Consider the following 18,647-nt stretch of genomic DNA (forward strand, 5'->3'; position numbering starts at 1 on the left):
ATTTCTGTAGAACATGACTGTATGAGTCGAAAATTAACATCTTCAGTCTGTCAGTTCTTGGAAAAGAAGGGTTAAGGTTCATTATAGTTTGTTCTGTCAGGAACCAGGAAGATCATGTTTCCCAAGTTTTAATTTTCCCAGGGAGAGGCTAAGACAGTCTAGTGGCTAAGGCACAGGGCTGGGATCAGATTTGAATCCCTTTTCTGACAAAGTCATTTAACTCAGTTTCTTTTTGTGTGATATTGGAGTAACATTAGTTGCATCTTGAACAGTTTAAAATCCTTGGGTGCAATGATCTGAAGAACTGCAAGCTACTTGTTTTGTACGGACTGAAATCCGAACTCCAGGTCTGCTTATGTCCTCAGCCAAGTTAGCAGCTCAAATCCTTCTGTTTCTCATAAGCTCAGACAAGATACTGTGACATTTAAAAAATCTTGGATCAGGATTTCTCTGCAGCTTGGAGAACTGGCTCTTCCTTTACTTATTTTTCTTTTGTAAGAAGAATAGGAAGCATGTCTGAAATTAAATGATTATCCTATTTTTGCTCCTTAACTTTAATTTTAGAATGGGCTATTTTTAAGTTAATAATCTTATGCCAGACACCCAAATTGCGGTTAAGAAAGGAGGTGAAAATGTCTGGCATTTTCAAGCAGATGCATGGCCATATCTAATCTAAAATGAGAGCCTCCAGTCCTGAAAGGCAGTGGGGACATGTCGGCAAGCAGCGGGAAGCGTGTCTGAGCCCAGCAGCCTGTGTCAGGTCTCCGGAGGTCAGACTACAGCGCCTTTTGTGCGTTTGCATCTCTCCCCCCCCTCCCTTTTCTCTCTCCATCTCCATGTGTATTTTGTCTCCTCCTCCTCCTGTGCGTGTGTCTGTCTTTGCATCTCCACTCTTCTCCCTCCCCTCCTCTGGATCGATTGCTAGCTGAGGAGACCTCCAAAGGGCCAGGCACTTTGTGGGATCGTCCTTGTTCCTCCTGCGTTTGCCGAGTCAAGGGTATCTCTTTGCAGGCTTGGAGAGATGCTGTTACTCCTGCTGATGTGATTGCATAGCAACACAGCAACACGGGCGGTGGAGGAGGAGAGGCAGGGAGTGTGCAGACAGCAGCGCTCAGCCTCAGCATGCATCCCTGTCACAGGGACTCCTTTGCTGATTCACAGAGGCAGCCCCAGTCCCTGCTCCTGAAGCCCAGCAGCCACAGCCCCTGCATCTCAGACCTGGTGGACTCAGAAGGTAGGCCATGACAAAATTTGTTTCCCACTCAGATCCTGCCTGGGCTGGAAAAGGGGAAAATACTGATGGATGATAAACCTCGGAAATACGTTCTTTGGGCGTGCGTGCATGTGTATATCCCCTCGCAGTAACACTGCCCATGTATGTATGGGTGAGGAAACTTGCAGAGAAGAAACGAAGGGTGTCGGGGGGACACAGTGGGAACAAGAGAGGTAGCCAAGATTGTTTCCACAAGGGAGAGGCTGGGAACCAGTAAGTGATGTGGATTCCCAAGGCAAACAATAGTAGCCAGCATCCTAATTTTACAATTTTTTTGACTCTTTGCACAGGCTTATCTACCCTGGCACTGTTTTTGCCTGAGCTGAAGGACTGCTCTGGGCAGGATACATGGTGGCCTTCTAAGCATCCTTCTGGGAGGATTAGACATCAGGGCAAGGCAGGGACCCAAATACTTCTCGAGTGATAAGCTGGGATTAGACTCTAGTCCCAGCTCTGCCCTTTTCATTCAGTCCAGTCCAGCCTTGCTCCTTTGTGTCTGCCCCACCCCCCAGCTTCTTCCCAGTCCTTTTTACTCATTCCTCCTCCTCCTCCTCTCTTAAGGCTTTATATTGCCACCACTGACCTTCCCTTTGATGCAGGCAGCCCTGACCGGCTGCAGAACCACCCGCAGTAGCCATAGGACCTTTCCTGCTCCCCGGGGCTCAGCAGTCCGCCTCCATCTCCATGCCAGACAGGGCAGCCTGGGCAGTGGTTCACCAAGATTTAGTGCCACTTTGCACAACAGCTTGTTACTGGTCCACAGTCCAGCCCGTACCCTTCAGTCTTCCCTCCGGCGTGGCATTGTATGCATAGAGCTCTGCTGGTAGAATTGCCAGCACTGTATTCATGGGGTCTCAAAGCTGAGATTGCCTGTATGCAGTGACAGGGGTATGGAGCAATTACTCCCACACTTTTAAATGCTGTGCTGTCTGTGGAAGAAACTCATGTTTGTTTGGGTTTTGGTTTTTAGGGTCGAAAAAAAATCTCTAGTCAAATCTTTGTCAGTCAGTTTTACCTGTGCCCTAATCCAAGGTCCTTCACACCTTCTCTGCTTCTGCTGCTCACTGATCTCTCTGGAGCTGTAAGATTTCTGGCTTGATCATTCTCTTTAATGGCTTTTATTGCCTCGCCATAGTACCCTACAGCAACACACTGTGTGAAGTCCCAGCTACAAGGCTCAGTTGCGCCGGGAGGGTTTCCGTTCTTCTGGCAGCCGTGTGCAGCGCATGTGCCTGCCATGGCTCTGGTGCCATCTCGCATCCTCCCCTGCCAGTTTCCCATGCTGAAAGCTGCTTTCTCTGCTGCTGCAGGGATGGCCAGGCAGGGCTCTGGTGACAACAGGTGTGTAATGGCATTCCGGAGAGGGACCAGACTATAGACGTGCAGTTTCAAACTATCTTGTTTTACAGCACTGTGCCCAGGAACGTGGGTACCTGGAGCACTGGGATACAAATGTGTTGAGGTGGGTGCTGTGATGCGATGCTGCGTTCAGGTCCTCTGTGTTAATTGAAGAAACTAAGATGGGGACTATCTCTCTCTGGATTAATACCTGAGATAGATCAATCCTACTCACTGAAATTGGCCAGTACTGTAACTGTGAGTGGGACTGCTCCTGTTGGAGTGACTCTTTTCAAAACTAAACAAAGTGAGTTAGGGGAGGGATTGGATGAATGCATTCAAACAAAAGCCCTGAGTTCCAGAGATGTATGTTGAATTTCTGATCATAATGCTATTTTGAGAAATATATTCAAGGCCTCCACTTTAGGCTGGATGCCTATGATAAAAGCATAAAAGAGGAATTGTAAGTCTCATGAAACAAGACATACTGATCAGAAGAAATTCAATTGTCAAAAAATCCTCATTTTCACAGGTGTATAAAGATGAAACTGAGCTTTTCAGAATTGAGCCAAAATAGCTACATCCCATTTCCCTTTGCTGTTTCCCTTAGCATAAGAATAAGGTTTCTCTGATACATATCAAGAAAGGAAAGGAAATGCGACTTCATGTGGCTCACAGGCTGCTTATAAAATACATGGCCAGAGAACCCCGTGATTTGACTGGGAGTTTATTATAAAGACAAGCTTGTTGGGGGCAAGGCAGAATATTCAGTACAGAGAAACAGACAGTAGTTTGATACTGAGAATGAGAAACGCAGTGTCAAGGAAGCCAAAAGTTAGCACAGCATTACTTTGGCTATCACTGTGTGGTGTGTGTGCTCTTCCCACTATGGCAGGTGGGTGATGCATTTTTCACAACACAGCAAGACTCATTTCCTGCCTCTAACAGCAGGGAAGGGAAAGCTCAGGGTCTCAGAGGGGAAAGACGAAGACAAGACTCAGGATTTTTAGTGAGTTTAAATAGGCTGGTTTCAGGGCTGCAGGACGTGTCTAAGTTTCTGAAGAACTGGGTTCAATTTTTACAGTTGGGGCAATCTTCTTTTGGTCATTAGGCAAGTTATTCTTCCCCCCGGCTCACCCTGTCCCTTTTGGGAGGTTGGAGGATGTTTGCTGCTTCCCCCTGCTCCTTTGTCTGTCGGGTCTCTCAGACAGCAATTTCTCTGTGTCTAGCAGGGCTGTGTGTTTACAGCTGGGTCCTCAAGGTGCTCGGGTAATTATTTGTAGTACTTGTCTAATCGAAGGAGGAAGAGGAGAAGCGATGGGAAGAATTCCTAGGCAAAGTGAGTTTTGGAGAGAGCAGCTTAAAACCCAGCTGGGAGTCTGAAATGGCGTGTGAAAGAAAGCTAGGTTTCAATCTTCCTAAATAAATTCCCAGATTTTTTTTTAAGCAGAGAGAGGAGCAGTCAGTTCTGCATGGCCTTGTTGTGGGCATGCACCCGCAGCTACCTGGTTAGCAGTGGACATCATTGCCCCAGTTTCCTAATACAAAACTAACTGGTGAATTTTTTCAACTTGAGCTTTTGTGTGCATGTGCATGTACTATTGCCTGGGCAAATGGAGACCGAGTGAGCCAGCAGAAGAGAAGCTGCATCTTTATTAGGACCTGTGGCACCTATTTATCCATTGAATTAAAATAACATTTTTGTATGAGCTCAAAGTCTAAGGGGTCATTTAAGAGTGTAGCTCATGAGATATGAGAGTGCCCCACTTCACCCACCCTCAGTGAATAAGGCATCTTCTGTGCCACTTGCTCACTACCAGGTACAGCAAAGGTTTTATGTTACTTCGTAAGGACAACTGCCTAACTGAAGGACTCTTCATTCTAATTAATGAAGGGGAACTGGTACTTACGTGGAAGTGCAGTGTGAAGCCCAGCTGCAGCTTTGACATCTGGCTTTTTTAGCCCTTGGATGACAGGGTTGTAAATGCCCACTCTTGTGGAAGTCCTTTTCCCCTTTCCTTGTGCATGTAAGCAAGTGAGAACCAGAAGACTGTTGGGGTGATTTTTCTAAGGAGTGTGTTTGGGTATATGTTCCTGGTTTGTAAAGAGATGGAGACTAAGGGCCCATGCTTTAAGAGGGAGTTGTGTTGTTTGTACGCTTGAAGTCTTTGTTCCACTGGAATCTCTTCCTTCTCTCTCACCAAATCTTGACCTAGTGGGGTCTTGGGAATTAGGTCTGCTGGTCCTCGATCTCAGGCTTAAACTATTTTCTTACACATGCAGAAAACAATTTTTGCTGGAACAGGATGTGCTATTGCGCTGTCACAGGAGTCCTGCTGTCTGCCAGCTTGGGAATGCTTCCTTTGTTAATATCTACATGGGAGCTGAACCTTGAAATATCCACAAGCCTCCCACCTTTCCCCTTAAAGGACACCGAGCATGCTGAGCTGAAATATTATTACTTCTCTTGTACAGTAAGTTAAACAACAACAAAGTCATTAACATTTCCAACAGAAGGGAAGTTGTTTGTGTTTCCATTCCCCTCATGAGATAAAGGCTGATCATTTTGCCTCAAAATGTTGCCATATTTTTTTCCTTATAGGCCAAGGACTGAAGTGGAAAGTTTCAGCCCAGAAAGAACGTTTTGGAGAAAATTAGCAATTCAAAGCATAAGCCTTGTGATTGAGAGACCTCTTGACCTATATGCTGTATTTGCTGCTGTTATATGTGGTAGAGAGCCAGAAATGCCACATCCGACATTGGACACTAGCTTCCGTGGCAGGTCCCTAATCCTGGGGGTTACCTTTAACGATGCGGGTCAGCTGCAGTGTGAATTCCCTTGATGTCTGGGAGAGTTTGGATCTGGGTTTGTATCATGATGATTTTAAACAAATGCAGCAAAATGGAAGAAATACACTCTTCAGTGTGTGCACTGGTGGCAAGCTGTCATCTCACTGTTGTCTGGGATGGAGAAGGGACATAGCCTGTGCTCCTGAGTCCTGCCTCTCCGGCCAGCCAGCATTGCTGCTGCAACGGGTCTGTAAGTGGGAAGAGTGCAGAGATCACTGAGCAGAGCAGTAAGTTGTGCGGCAGAGCTGAAGCAGAACTGGTTGAGCAAAGGCTGTTCCAGCTGCCTTTGTCAGACTGCCTGGAAAGCAGTGCGGTGAGCCAGGCTCTCCAGTGCTGAATTTGTAACAGATGCAGTTCATGTAGGAAGAGGAAAAAGGCAACTTTTGTTTTGAATACACCTTAATGCCCAAGCATTCAACTGTTGAAATGTAATATCGAGATTTTTGGCTCTCTTATTTTGCAAATAGAGGATCGTCATGGTCTCCAACTAGGCTAAACAGTTGTGCCTTGGTTACTAAAGTGTTTGGAAACTATAACACAGCACTGTGAAACGTCTAATGCTTTGCTTCTTAACGTGTACTAAGAGCAGAGGCAAGTGTTGGGTGCTTTTCGTGTAGGCGGGTTCAAAACAGCATCATGTAACAAGGTTGTACCTGATCCTTCTAAGGCAGGGTCTGATCGCCTTTGGGCCTGGAATGAGGACCTCCAGCGAAGACCAGGTGAGACAGCAGTGGGAAAGGTTTCAGTCCTTGCTCTCTTCACTGCACAGGTGCAGTGTCCCAGTGCCTGCTCTGTGGTGACTATAAGACTGCTCCTTGCAATGTCGTCCTGTGGAAATTCTCACCTGCTTCTGCTCACATGGGCTTAGAAGTTTTTCCTTCTTGCACAGAAACGCACCCAGGGGATCAACCTTGCTTTAAATGTGTTTGGACTGCCTGATGACATTGCTCCAAGAGTCCTCCAAAGGAGGATTTTCCAGCTCCTTTTCAAGTAGAGCCTTGCAGCAGGCTGCAGAGATGGTAGTTTTAGTTGCCAACACTGAAATATTTTTCGATTGATGTTGTCCCTTGGCTGTAGCACACCAAGTCTCCAGCACCAACCTAGACCAGAGCACAGAGTGTGAATGCTAGTATGCAAGAAGCAAGATGGGTCACGAGTTCGGTTCTTGACAGGCATAGGCAGCAGGCAATAGACATTTAGCCAGGAAGCATCCACAACATAACTACTCCACATGCTGCAGCACCCAGAAACAGTGTCATACTGAAGCACTAAAGTGCAAGAGTTGGAGCTATTTTGTTAGCCGCAGCAAAGGAGCAGAGCAGATCAAGAGCATTTCTCCTTGCATGCTTCCTGTAATAGCAGGGAATTTGGCAAGGGATCATATCATAGAATGGTTAGGGTTGGAAGGCACCTTTGAAGGTCATCTAGTTCAACCCCACAGCAATAAGCAGGGACATCTTCAACTAGATCAGGCTGCTCAGAGCCCTGTCCAATCTGATCCTGAAAGTTTCCAGTGATGGGGCATGTACCACCTCTGTGGGCAACCTGTTCCAGTGTTACACTACCCTAATTGTAAAAAAAAGTCTTCCTTACATCTGGTCTAAATCTACCCTATTTTGGTTTAAAATTATTACCACTTGGCCTATTGCTACAGGCCTTGCTAAAAAGGCTATCCCCATCTTTCTTAGAAGCCCCCTTTAAGTATTCAAAGGTCACAATAAAGTCTCCACAGAGCCTTCTCTGCTCCAGGCTGAACAGCCCCAACTCTCTCAGCCTTTCCTCATAGGAGAGGTGTTCTAGCCCTCGGATCACTTTTGTGGCCTCCTCTGGACCCAGTCCAACAGCTTCATGTCTTTCCTGTGCTGAGGGCTCTGGAGCTGGATGCAGGACTCCAGGTGGGGTCTCACCAGAGCAGGCTAGGGGGGCAGAATCACCTCTCTTCACCTGCTGGCCATGCTGCTTTGGATGTGGCCCAGGATACAGTTTGCTTCCTGGGCTGTGAGTGCACACTGGTGGCTCAAGTCCAGCTTTTCATCCACCAGTGCCCCCAAATCCCTCTCCGCAGGGCTGCTCTCAATCCCTTCATCCCCCAGCCTGCACTGATACTGGGGGTTGCCCTGCAGGTGCAGGACCCTGTACTTAGCCTTGTTCAACCTCATGAGGTTCACACAGGCCCAATTCTCAAGCTTGTCCGGGTCCCTCTGGAATGGCATCCCATCCGTCAGGCATATTGACTGCACCACTCAGCTTGGTGTCATCTGCAAACTTGCTGAGGGTGCGCTTGATCCCACTGTCCTTGTCATTGATGAAGATCTTAAACAGTACTTGTCCCAATACAGACCCCTGAGGGACACCACTTGTCACCAATCTCCATCTGGATGTTGAGCCATATGTAGTTGTTGGTTTGCTTGCAGTTGTGCCTCACCATCTGGCTGCCTCTCTCTCCCACTGAGTGTCCTCCTGTGTGCTGGCTGCTGGGCAGCTGAGTTATTTCCACATTATCTTGGGTTCTCCACATCTGGGCTTTGTCTTTGTTATTGCAGAGTGGCAAAGAACAGCTGAGCCATTGCCATCAAACCTGCAGTAAGATTCCAGTGTCAGCAAGGTATTGCTGAGGTAGTGGCCTGTGCGTGACACTTAGCTTTCCAGATCAGTCTTGTCCTTTGACTGCTGCCTCGGGCAGTCTTTAGTTTCCTTGTGCCATGGCTCTGTGTCCTGATGGACCTTGTCTTCACTGTAGGAGTTCAGGGGCCCAGCACTGAGGAAGTGAGGCAAGGGCTGCTCTTATTTCCATAATGCTAGTAGAGAGCATGGAGACCCACCACATCTGACACGTGGATACCCGCAGGACATGGTTTACCCTTCTCTGTCTCCAGAACTGCACCCATCCTGTGCATGGAGACTTATCCTTGAGAAAAATGCAGTAAGATCAGAGCTAGTGACCTTCCCAGTATTGCTCTTGTTCTGCAGCACAGGTGGGAGGAACAAGAGACCAGGCTGTGTTGGGAAATGCCTGGGAACAGAGAGGCCCTGTGTGTGGTGTTGGAGGGCTGGGTGAACCTGCCTGGCCAGCACACATCACTGCAATTACATTGCACAGCAGAAGAACTGAGGCCTTAGGTTGGCAGCTGCAATGAGACGTCGCAGAACTTCATCGGCGAAAGCCATACATTTTCCAGCCATGCAACAGAGCAGAATGGTGTTCCTCTGGTGACGGCTTTGAGGCAAGGTAACTGTTCATGCCGTGAGAATTGCACCTCTGCCAAACTGAGCCTCATCTAGAGGTTATTTGGAGGATCAGGGGCAGCTCAGATCACAAATATGACAAGCACTGGAGAAATACAATTTCTGTCAAAACCAGAAATAATCCACTGTACCACCACATGAGTTGTATGAGAAGAATTTGCGCCACAAGACTTTGAAGATCCTGGAGTTTATAACTATTAATGTGTCCCAATAACACTGCTTGCACAGGGAAAGGAGCAGGGTGAGGGTGCTGTGATATACAGTCTGCGATGTTCGTTTGTGCAAATGGCAGGAGGGATAGAGGACAAGACCTTGGATTATCAGGATGTTGGAGAGCTCAGCACAGGCTGTTCTGCTGGAGAGGGAGAGAATTATGGCTGTAGAAATTGCTAAGGGATTAAAAAAATCATAACAGCATAAGCTGTTCTCTTAATGTGTGTAATGGAGGGGGGAGAGGCAGTGAAAGCTCAAGCAGGGGAGTGAGGGATGTGAAAGCGTGAGAGATGGGCAGTGAGTACCAGGGCCTGCGGTCTTTCTCCTCGTCCATCTGTCCAGCATGATTGCTGGCTGTGCAGGTTGCACTGCCTACTCCTGCCCTGCCATGACCAAGCAGGAAGTTTCTCAGGTGGTCTAAGTGAACTGGGTGTGAAGGAGCCAATGACCTTCTTCCAGCAATGTTCCTCTGTACCAGTACCTTGGAAGCAGCCACATCTCTGCTTGGACAGGAGGTATGACTGCTGGAGCCAGATGATAGCTTCCCTCTAAAAGCAGGAAAGGAATCTCTAAGTTAGGCAGTGGGTGGGACAGGAGACAGCACAGTCTCTCAGCACCGCCTCTTGACCCATCACAGGCACTATCCAAGCATCACTCTTGATTTGCTCATCTGACCTTAGATGTGCTGACTCTGATACAGGCAAAGACACAGGTTCCAACACAGTCTCTCAGTCAAACTCACTTTTGCCAGAGTCCCCCTCTAAAATTGCAGACGTCCAGTGATTGTTCCCACACAGAAGGTGCCAGCATGGAAGGTGCATGGTGTTCACAGCTTTTGTGTGTTAGGTCTCCAGCCTGCTGTGAATGTGTTGGTACTCAACCGTTTTCACAGCACTGCCACTGGCCAAATGTAGAGGTGTGGGATTGTGCTTCAGTTCTAAAAATTTACCAGATTCATGTAAATATTACCTTGCACTGTTTTCTCTGGGCTTTATTTTCTCATGGCTTTCTGTAAAGCTAGGATCATGCTGGCAGTGGGATAAATCAGTATTTTACCTTATTCAGAGTTCAAACAACAACAAAAAAAAGCCGTGATGTGACCAGAGGTTGCATTTCAGAAGCATAGAATAGACAAGGGGCCACTACTAAGTGGCTTTATGGGTCATAGAGTTTTAAAAACAGAATAAAAAAGGGAATTTTATAACTCATAATGAGTAACAGCTCATAAAAAGGCAGCTGATAGTGAGATGCATATATGGGGGACTGAGGCTTTCGGCAATTTTCCTTCTGAACATAAAAGGAAAAAAAATATTTTAAAATATTGTCTGTTATGGGGATATGTCTATTATGTCTAAACATAAGTGGTGATGACAGTGAGATCCTCTCTCCCCTCTTCCTTTAAACCATGGGCATCTCTTGTAGTGCAAGAAACCCAACCTTTTTTAAAACTGCAACATCATATGTGGGACTCACTAATACAGGATATTATTACAGCAAATTGTATAACTAGATGCAAAAAAGAGTTGGACATTTACATGAAAAAATATTGCAACATTAGTACAAATATTTTTTTTAAATGCATCCTTTTACTCTTCGGCCTTAGTGAAGGCAGCACACTAGGCAGCTGGGAAGGGGGTCAGCTCCATGAGGAGGTGCAAGCTGACCCAGGGACTCTCACGCTGCTTTTCAGGTGCTTGTGCCCAGAGCTGTCTCCGTCCCCATGAGCAGCGGTTCTGATGCAGCCCCTGGTGATGCAGGAATGGCCCTATGTCCTCCCACGATGCCCTGAGTGGCATGTCACAGACCAGGTGCAGCACAGCAGCGCTGCCCACCCGCTATCTCAGGTAAGAGCTGGGTCTGGGAGCCTTTCTCATGGCAGCTTTTTGCAGTGGTTGCAAACGTCTGTGGAGCAAACCAGGACCTCTGTTCCTGGTGGCAGGGAAAGCTGTTAGCTCCAGCCCCTCATCGGCTTGCACTTAATGAGAGCGTTAGCACTCCTCAAGCGTTTTGGCTGCAAAGTTTTTCCCAAAGTAGAGCGAAAGACAACCTGCAGAGCTTCATTTCAAGCTTCCTTCAAAATAAAGAGGAAGAGGCCACTGTTAACAGCTCTTGTGTATTTGGTTGGGTTTACGTTTTTCCTGGAAACTTGGAAGAACATCAGCTTTTGCTGAAAAAGTAGGTTTCTAATCTTCCTGGTTGCAGAGAAGAGCTTGGAAATAAGCCCCTGGCGAATGCTGTAAGACAGAGGGAGGAGTCTGACCTCTTTCTAATCTAGTTGTCTTGAGGAACAGTGAATAGGTGCTCACATTGCTGGTCTCCCTCCTCCTTTCTCCCCAGGGTGTCTGAGCCAGCAAGCCAGGCTCCTCGCTGAAGCTGAGCAGAGGTCTCTGGGATCCCTGGCTAAATGGCAGGGCAGAGTGGAGGAGAACAGAAAGGTGTGCTGGCAGCTGTCTGCAAAGCTTCCTGTGTTCTGCACCGAGCTGTCACAAGCCGGTTTAGCACCTTGTCCTGGGTCACCCAGGACAGCAAGGCTGAGTAAAAGCTGCCTTATCTCTGCTAGAGCATAGCTTCCCCTTTGCTGCCTGTAGCTGTTGGCCCCAGGGTACCTCTCACTTGCAAGACCGTGATGATGGAAGGTGCCATGGGTGTTGGCAGTGTCATTTCCAGGACTAATGAGATCCCTGGCTCTGCCTTTTCCTTATTTATCATTCTTCAAACATGAAGAGCAGAGGCTGAGCCTGGGATTCCTCCCTGTCGTGGCTTGTCATCAGCCTGGACCCATCCTGCCCCAGAGAGCTGGGGTGTGCAGGAGAAAGGCAGAGCTGTCTCTGGAGTGGCTCCAGCATGCAAGGATGGGGCTTACAGCTGGGGCAGGCTCTCGGTAGCTGAGTCAGAGCTTATTGGCCCTGGAGTGGCTGGTAGGTAGCTGCTACCAGGACAATGCATGGGTGGTTAATGAACAGCCCAGCAGATGAAGCAAGGAGGGAGAGGGACAGAACAAGGTGAGCAAGCAAATACACTCTTGAGCTGCCTGAGCAGCCCAAGCTTCTACAGACGGGGTCAGAGCCCTGTGGAATTTGCTGAGAGAGGGGAGGGGAGCTGGGCCAGGATGCCCTGTGGGACTTGCCACCACTGAGCTGCAAAATGGCACCCAGGGAGGGGGCAAACATCTTCAGCTCAGGCCACATCCATCACAGGTTTCCCCCAGTCCCTGTCTGAGCCTGGCTTTCTGCTGTGTGGGCATCACCGTGTTGGGTGCTACGCACCAGCTGGCTGCTGGCTCCTGCAATGTTAATGTCAGCCTGTCTCATTCAAAGGGTCTGCCATGCCCCCCTCCTCACAGGTGTAGGTGTTGCCACCCAGGAAACAGCCTTCCTCTCTTGTCCTTGCTTGTGCTGAAAGCTCCCAGCTGGCTGCAGACAACCCATCCTTAGTTGTGCCCTGGCCTTGCTGAAGGCCCCTCCTCCAGTCTGGGAGCTGGTGCTGCATCTGTGGGGCCTGGGAGGTGGTGGGGAGAGGAGGCTGGCCATGTTGGTCCCAGAGAAAGAGGCAGCAGCAGTCAGATGTGCGAGCAGGGAAGGAGGGGAAGAGAGGGGGAGATACAGCAAGCTTTTCATTCCTTCCCTGTAGGTGGAGGAGAGCATGGAAACAATGCTGGGCGGCAAGACTGTGGGGGGCACAAGGAGCCAACCCAGAGCTTTCTGGCAAAAACAAACTCTTTGCACCCGGTCCAGGAGGACAGAACATCTGTGCCGGCACCCAGTACTGGGCTGGGACATGTTGGGGGCAAGGAAGGCAACTTTGGCTTCTTGGGGGTTAGGTCTCAAGGACCTGACTATTTACCTTCTGGGTAGCCAAAGTTTGCTGGGACCATTCCCTGGGTAAATCTCTTCCATGGCAAACACCCCTGTCTGCCCTGCATTGTGCTGCAGCATCTGAGGTCAAGGTCTCTGCGGGTCACTCCATCCCAGCCCACCATCACCTATGCCATGCCCTTGCAGAGATGGATCTTTCCCAGTGCCCGGAGCAATCCTGCTGCGCATGGCCAACTTCCCACAAGGGGCTTTCCCACGCCAGGGTGCCCTGCAGCGGGCAGATCTCTGCCCCCTTTGCGCTTTGCAGGCAGCTACGGTGGCACCACCGGGGTTAAGGCAGGTTGGAGGCTGCTGGAATGCCACCGCACAAAGCTGGGATTGAGGCTGGCTGTGAGGCACTGCCGCCCCCCTCCAGATTCCTGGGGGGTCAGTGCTCGGGGCGCCCGCTCTGCCAAGCACACGGCGCTTGCCTGCTTCCCCGCCGGGTGCTGCCCGGTGGCACCCGGACGGGTGGGAAGCGATGCCCGCTCCTCCGGAGAAGCTGAGCGGCCCTGCGGCAGATCTGTGGCTGAGCACAGGTAGACGCGCTCGCCAGAGCCTGCAGAGTGTTCTGCGCCTGAAAATAAAGCTGTGCAAGGGTGGAGGGGGAGTGCGGATCCAGGCTGACGCTGCCGGGGCTCTGAGGAAGGGATGCTTAGGGTTTGGTCAGAGGGAAAGCATTGCTTTCTCCCTTTGCTTTCTTGCGGGAGGGGGGGGTTTGTCTTACGGGAGCAGATGGTCAACACCTGGCCCCCGCTTGTCCACTGTCACTGGCTCCTCTGCCGGGCACGGTCTGTGAGTTGCAGGCTTGACGGGCTTTTAACTTAAACAAGGCTGGGAGGACTGGGTTGTCTGCTGAGCTGTGCTGCAGTTGTGCTTGCACCCAGATAGAGCTGATCACCTGCTTTGGTATCCCCTGGGGCAGAGCGGAGGGCTGGAGTGCTCCCTGGCAGCGCTGTGGGGCTAACGTACTTTAGTGCCGTGAGGATGTGCACATGCAGAGTATTGATTTTTCTATGTGCGAGCAGCAGTTTTAGCTGGAGTGGTTTATTATTCATGGCCCCAAGATTTCTGTGAACTCTGCAGGTGATGGTTTTCTCTGTTTTCTTGATGCTTCTGGAGTGGCAGGACGGGGAGGCAGAGAACAGCCTGGTGTTAGATGGTTTTAGCTGAAGCAAATTTTGCACCAGTCTCGGCAATCATTTGATTTGTCTCTGACAGCTGGGATTGGAGGGGGTATAGTTTTAGCTGTGCAGCCAAATTCCTCATCTGCTGGTTTGCTTCTGCCTGTTCTTCTCCTTGGCTTGGCTGGATCTGTCCCCTGGACACCTCTGGGAGCCCTCGGACAGGACAAATGACAAGTATCTGCGCATTTTCCTTGGAAGAGCTGCTGCTTTCCCCCAGAGGCTGCCCTTCTCTGGCAAAGGGGTGCCTGTTGTATGCGCTGTTTAGAAAGTGCTAATGCAGTTAATTATGGCTGATTAATCACCTGGGGATAATTATCACAAATGAGCTCTAATATAAAAGTAGCATTAGATCTAAATGCTGCCATTTCCCCAACAAAGGGCGTCAATGTCTCACTTGTGGAAATGCAATGTGTCCGTGTGTTTTGCACAACAAACTGCGTTTTTCGGAAAGGAAATCCCTTCTCACTCACTGAGTCCTATGTGAAATGCTTTCAGTCCTGCTCATGTGTGTGGCTGTCACCAGCATGTGCAATGATGTCTTCACTACCATCACGAGCAGGAGCATGATACAGTGCTACATGCTTAGCATTCAGGATTCCTTCCCCCATCCGCCAAGGATTTGTTGCCTAGGGATCAGCACCCAATTTTCCAGGCTAAGTGGCACAGCACAAATTGTGCTTCCTTTGTGTGGCTGGGTTAGGGTTTGCTGTCATCTGCTCCAAGACCTCTCAGAGCATCCTTCCCACCCCTGCTCATTCTGGGGAGGTGTGGAGGAGAAGCAGCGTCTGTGGAGGAGAAGTGGCATCTCAGATTTGCTGTGCAGGCAGGGAATATCCTTGTGCTTCTGCAGAGGAGCAGGTGGCAGCTCCCAGTACTGGGGATGGCGTAAAGGAGGTTGGCAGGTCCTCTTGGTCCCTAGGAGCAACAGGACTCAGGGTGCCTCGCCTCTTCTCAAAGCACAGCAGCCCTGTATGGCGTGGAAAGAAATTGCCGCTAGACCTTCAGGGACTGACACACAAAGACCAGCTCTGATTTAATACCTAGAAGTGAGATAGGTTCATTGCTGGTTAACCGAGGACCACAGATATCAAGCAGAGCAGGAGATTCGCAGTAAGCCCTTCCTTCAGCCTTTGCTCTTAGTGCTGTTGGAGCTGGCACTGCATCCTTCCTCCCAGGCACAGCTACAAGCTTTCCTGGAGCTGCTAATAGACCCCTCTGGGAGCAGGACAGCCCCCTTGTGAGCTGAAAATCCAGGTGGGTTCAGGACAGAGGGGATTAGGTGTTCCCAGGCAAGTGCTGTAAGCACCGGGCAGCGATCTCTGGATGCAGCGTGGTTCTGTTTCTGCCCAGGTTGAAGCCTCGCAGGATGGTGCAGGACCTTCGTGTGTAACCCCCCGCGCTCTGAGCGGTACCGCTGGGCCCCAGGCGCCTCTGGAAATGAATCTTTGCTGGAACGAGATCAAAAAGAAATCCCACAGCCTTCGGTAAGAGTCCCTGCCCGGAGCAAGCTCCCAGGGCTGGCCTGGCCTTCCAGCCTTGCCCGCTGCATGTGCTTGTCAGGAGGTTTTTGAACTTGTTTGCTTGATGAGCCACATGAATTCACAGTGACCTTGCCTCGGTTTCCCCTCTTGTCCACAGACCCCTTAGTCTTTCTCCTTACGCTGGAAAGCATCCCCTCCATTTCTATCCACCCCATCCTCCTCTCCCTCTCCTCCTTCACTCCTGCTTGCTTTCTGCTGCTTTCTCCATCCTCTGCCGCTGCTGCTTCTGCAGCTTGTCTCTTTTTGCCCCACAGCCTTGCCACCACCTCCTCCACGCTCGTCCCTTTGCTGGGAGGCCTCTCCACTGCGTGGGAGGAACACAGCTTCCAGAGCCCCAGAGGTTGCAGCTCCACAGCCAGCATGGTGGAGAGCTTAACTGGGGCGTGTTAATTGTCTGCTGCCTTAACGCAAGGCTCCTGGAAGCTGCCCAGTCATGCAAATACCAAGCCAAGCTCCCCCTCCCCATGCTAGCCAGAGCACAGCCCCGACCCACAGGCAAACGCAGAGTGGCTCTGTCCTCTGTTCTAGACTCCAGGGTGACGAATAGCCTCAGAGTTTCCTCCTCCCAATACCCCACCTGGCTGTGCAGCCTCTGTGCTGGCTAAGGGTCATGCATAGCCCATGCTGAGGGGTGCTGCCAGTCACTGGTGGGGTCCGGTGGGTGCCTGGGGGCCACCACCTCAGCCATGGTGCTGTGCCTCCCCTCCCCAGGGAACCTGCCCCTCTCCTGTCTGTCTGACCACCGTCCTGCTGTCCTTGCTCTCCTGCCAGGGCTCGGCTGGAGGCCTTTTCCGATCACAGTGGGAAGCTGCAGGTGCCTCTCCAGGAGATCATAGACTGGCTGGGGCAGAAGGATGAGGAGCTCTCGGCACAGCTGCCGCTGCGGGGTGATGTCCTCCTGGTGCAGCAGGAAAAGGAGACGCATGCGGTACGTTCCCTCGCACCTGCCTGCCACCATTCACTGCTAAGGTGGACTGCAGGAGGGCTGCCCTCTCTGGGACCCCTGCCCCATGTCGCTGCCCATGCCCGTAGCCTATGAGTGCACCAGGCCTTGCCCATCTGTATCTCTCCTTCCTGTGGAAAGGCAGAGCCCCAGTCCCATAGCAAATACCCATGGCACGTAACAGGCGTAGCCCATCTGGTTTTAGACAATAAATCTGCACTACAGCCTCAAGACATCTGCATGTGCTGCAGCTTGTAACGGGCCCCACCACTCCTCTTCTAGCTTCCTCCTTATGTCCTGCCTCTGCAACAGAGGGAATTGCCTCTCACTGACCACTGCTTTTGGGACCCTGGGGCCTGAGGATGTGGATCAGTCTACAGGCACCGTGCTTGTCGGGACACGAGCGATCCCTGCAGTAGCACACTATCATCACATCTGAAACTGGGGTAAACCCAGACAGATCAGAGTTTCCTGCTTCCCTGATCAGAGCATTTCCTTCTTGCTGACAGTGGCCATTGGACTTTCGTTGTTTTTACCTCAAAAACAGAACTGTTGCTTACTGTTGACACCCCTCATCCTTGCTGGAGCTAGCCACTTTCCCAGTGCACAAATAGCCCATCCAGCAGACAGCACCAGTGGGGGGTTGCAGCTGGAAGGGAGGAGAGGACATCCTAAACCAGCCTGCCTCCAAAGTCTGCTCTGGGCTCCTGCTGGGCTTGCTGCTCTGCCTCCCCCCCTCAAGCAAAGCTGCAGTCCAGACCTCTGCAGGAGCCACCTTCCTGCAGGCGGTCATTCCTTCCCCGAACAGCAAAACATTTCTCTCTTAATTTCTCTCTGTGTCTCCAGTGAGGTTTGGGCTGTGGAGTGAATAAATCACTGTAGCCCCTGGCAAGGGGGCGGCAAGGGCATGATTCTCCAGCTCAGCCTGCTGTCTCATCTCTGTGCTCTCAGGCTTTCATGGAAGAAGTGAAGTCTCGGGGACCATACATTTATTCTGTCCTGGAGTCAGCACAGGCTTTCCTTTCCCAGCATCCATTTGAGGAACTGGAAGAACCAACTTCAGAAAGCAAAGGTCTGTGGAGCTCCCCCTTCCTTGCTCTCCCATAGCACCACACAGCTCCTCCTGGGGATGGACCAGAGAAGATAAAGTGGTGGTGGTTGGTGTGGCACAAAGCAGCACATCAGCGCTCTGCCTCACACCATCATGCACCAGGCTCTTTCCAGTCTTTGGACAAAGGTCAGACCGGTGCAGAGCGGTGCTTCTGTTCTGGGCAAAGGCAGAGGCCGCTGGCGCAGACCTTGATGGGGTGCATCTCATGAGACAGTATCAGATATGCTCTGGGGAAGCATTTTAAAGGGCAGCAAGGCTTCTGCCTGTGAGGACAGATAGAGGACTAGACTAGATACCTAGAGGAGCTGGTGCAGAGATGGATACTGTTATCACTTGGTTTTACTCCCTCTTTCCAGTTTTCCCTAGATTTTTTTATTTTCCTTTTCTGTGCCCTCCCTCCGTCTCTTGCCCACTTTCCTCTGGGCTGGGCTCTCATTTTTGCTCTCCTTTCCCCATCTGCTTTGCCTTCACAGATGTCTCTCCCCGGCACCGGATTCAAAACATCAGCCGCTTTGTCTGGAAGCAGGCAAACGTGGCCAGTGAGCTGTGGGAGAAGCTCACAGCCCGGTGTGTGGACCAGCACCGTCACATTGAACGGACGCTGGAGCAGCTGCTAGAGATTAAAGGGGCCATGGAGGAGCTCAGCATGACACTGGACCAGGCTGAAAGCGTGCGTGAAACCTGGGAACCCATTGGGGACCTCTTCATTGACTCCTTACCGGAGCACATCCAGTCAACCAAGGTAGTTCTGTCTCTGACCAGGCTCCAGTCTTGGCCCCAGAGGTGATGAGATGCTGCTTCCCAGGAGGGCAGTGCTGCTCCTCCTGACTACTCAGTCCAATGCAGCCTCGTTACTTGGGGTCTCAGGGACCAAGCCCTCCCTCTGACAGACCCCCTAGCTTTGTGAGGGTGGGTTTGGCCTGCAGTGTCCTGAGCAATTGTGAGCAAGGTTCTGAGGACCTTGTCACGTTACAGACTTTACACAGGTATAGTGGCTTAGCATAGATTGTCCATGTCCCACTTCTCAGGAGTTTTAAGTAATCTCCAGCCTGGCTGGTTTGTGTGGTTGTTTTTTTTTCCCCACTAAAGTA

General features: G+C 50.6%; 1 protein-coding gene across 5 annotated transcripts in view; it reads left to right on the forward strand.

Moving 5' to 3' along the window:
* The first annotated feature begins 894 nt into the window (after positions 1-894).
* Positions 895-18,647, forward strand: part of DRP2 (dystrophin related protein 2) — a 31,423-nt gene continuing 13,670 nt past the window's right edge. For 2 of the 5 annotated variants that reach the window (XM_075435641.1, XM_075435640.1), the window contains exons 1-6: positions 895-1,234; positions 10,611-10,764; positions 15,312-15,445; positions 16,274-16,430; positions 17,397-17,517; positions 18,030-18,298. In XM_075435641.1, the coding sequence (XP_075291756.1) occupies positions 10,657-10,764; positions 15,312-15,445; positions 16,274-16,430; positions 17,397-17,517; positions 18,030-18,298 (789 nt within the window). In that variant the 5' untranslated portion in view covers positions 895-1,234; positions 10,611-10,656. Of the gene's footprint in view, positions 1,235-10,610; positions 10,765-15,311; positions 15,446-16,273; positions 16,431-17,396; positions 17,518-18,029; positions 18,299-18,647 lie in introns of those variants that run through there. The other 3 variants (XM_075435643.1, XM_075435644.1, XM_075435642.1) reach the window with 3 other exon arrangements.

Source organism: Opisthocomus hoazin, chromosome 14 (assembly GCF_030867145.1).
Source record: "Opisthocomus hoazin isolate bOpiHoa1 chromosome 14, bOpiHoa1.hap1, whole genome shotgun sequence".
Lineage (NCBI taxonomy): Eukaryota > Metazoa > Chordata > Aves > Opisthocomiformes > Opisthocomidae > Opisthocomus > Opisthocomus hoazin.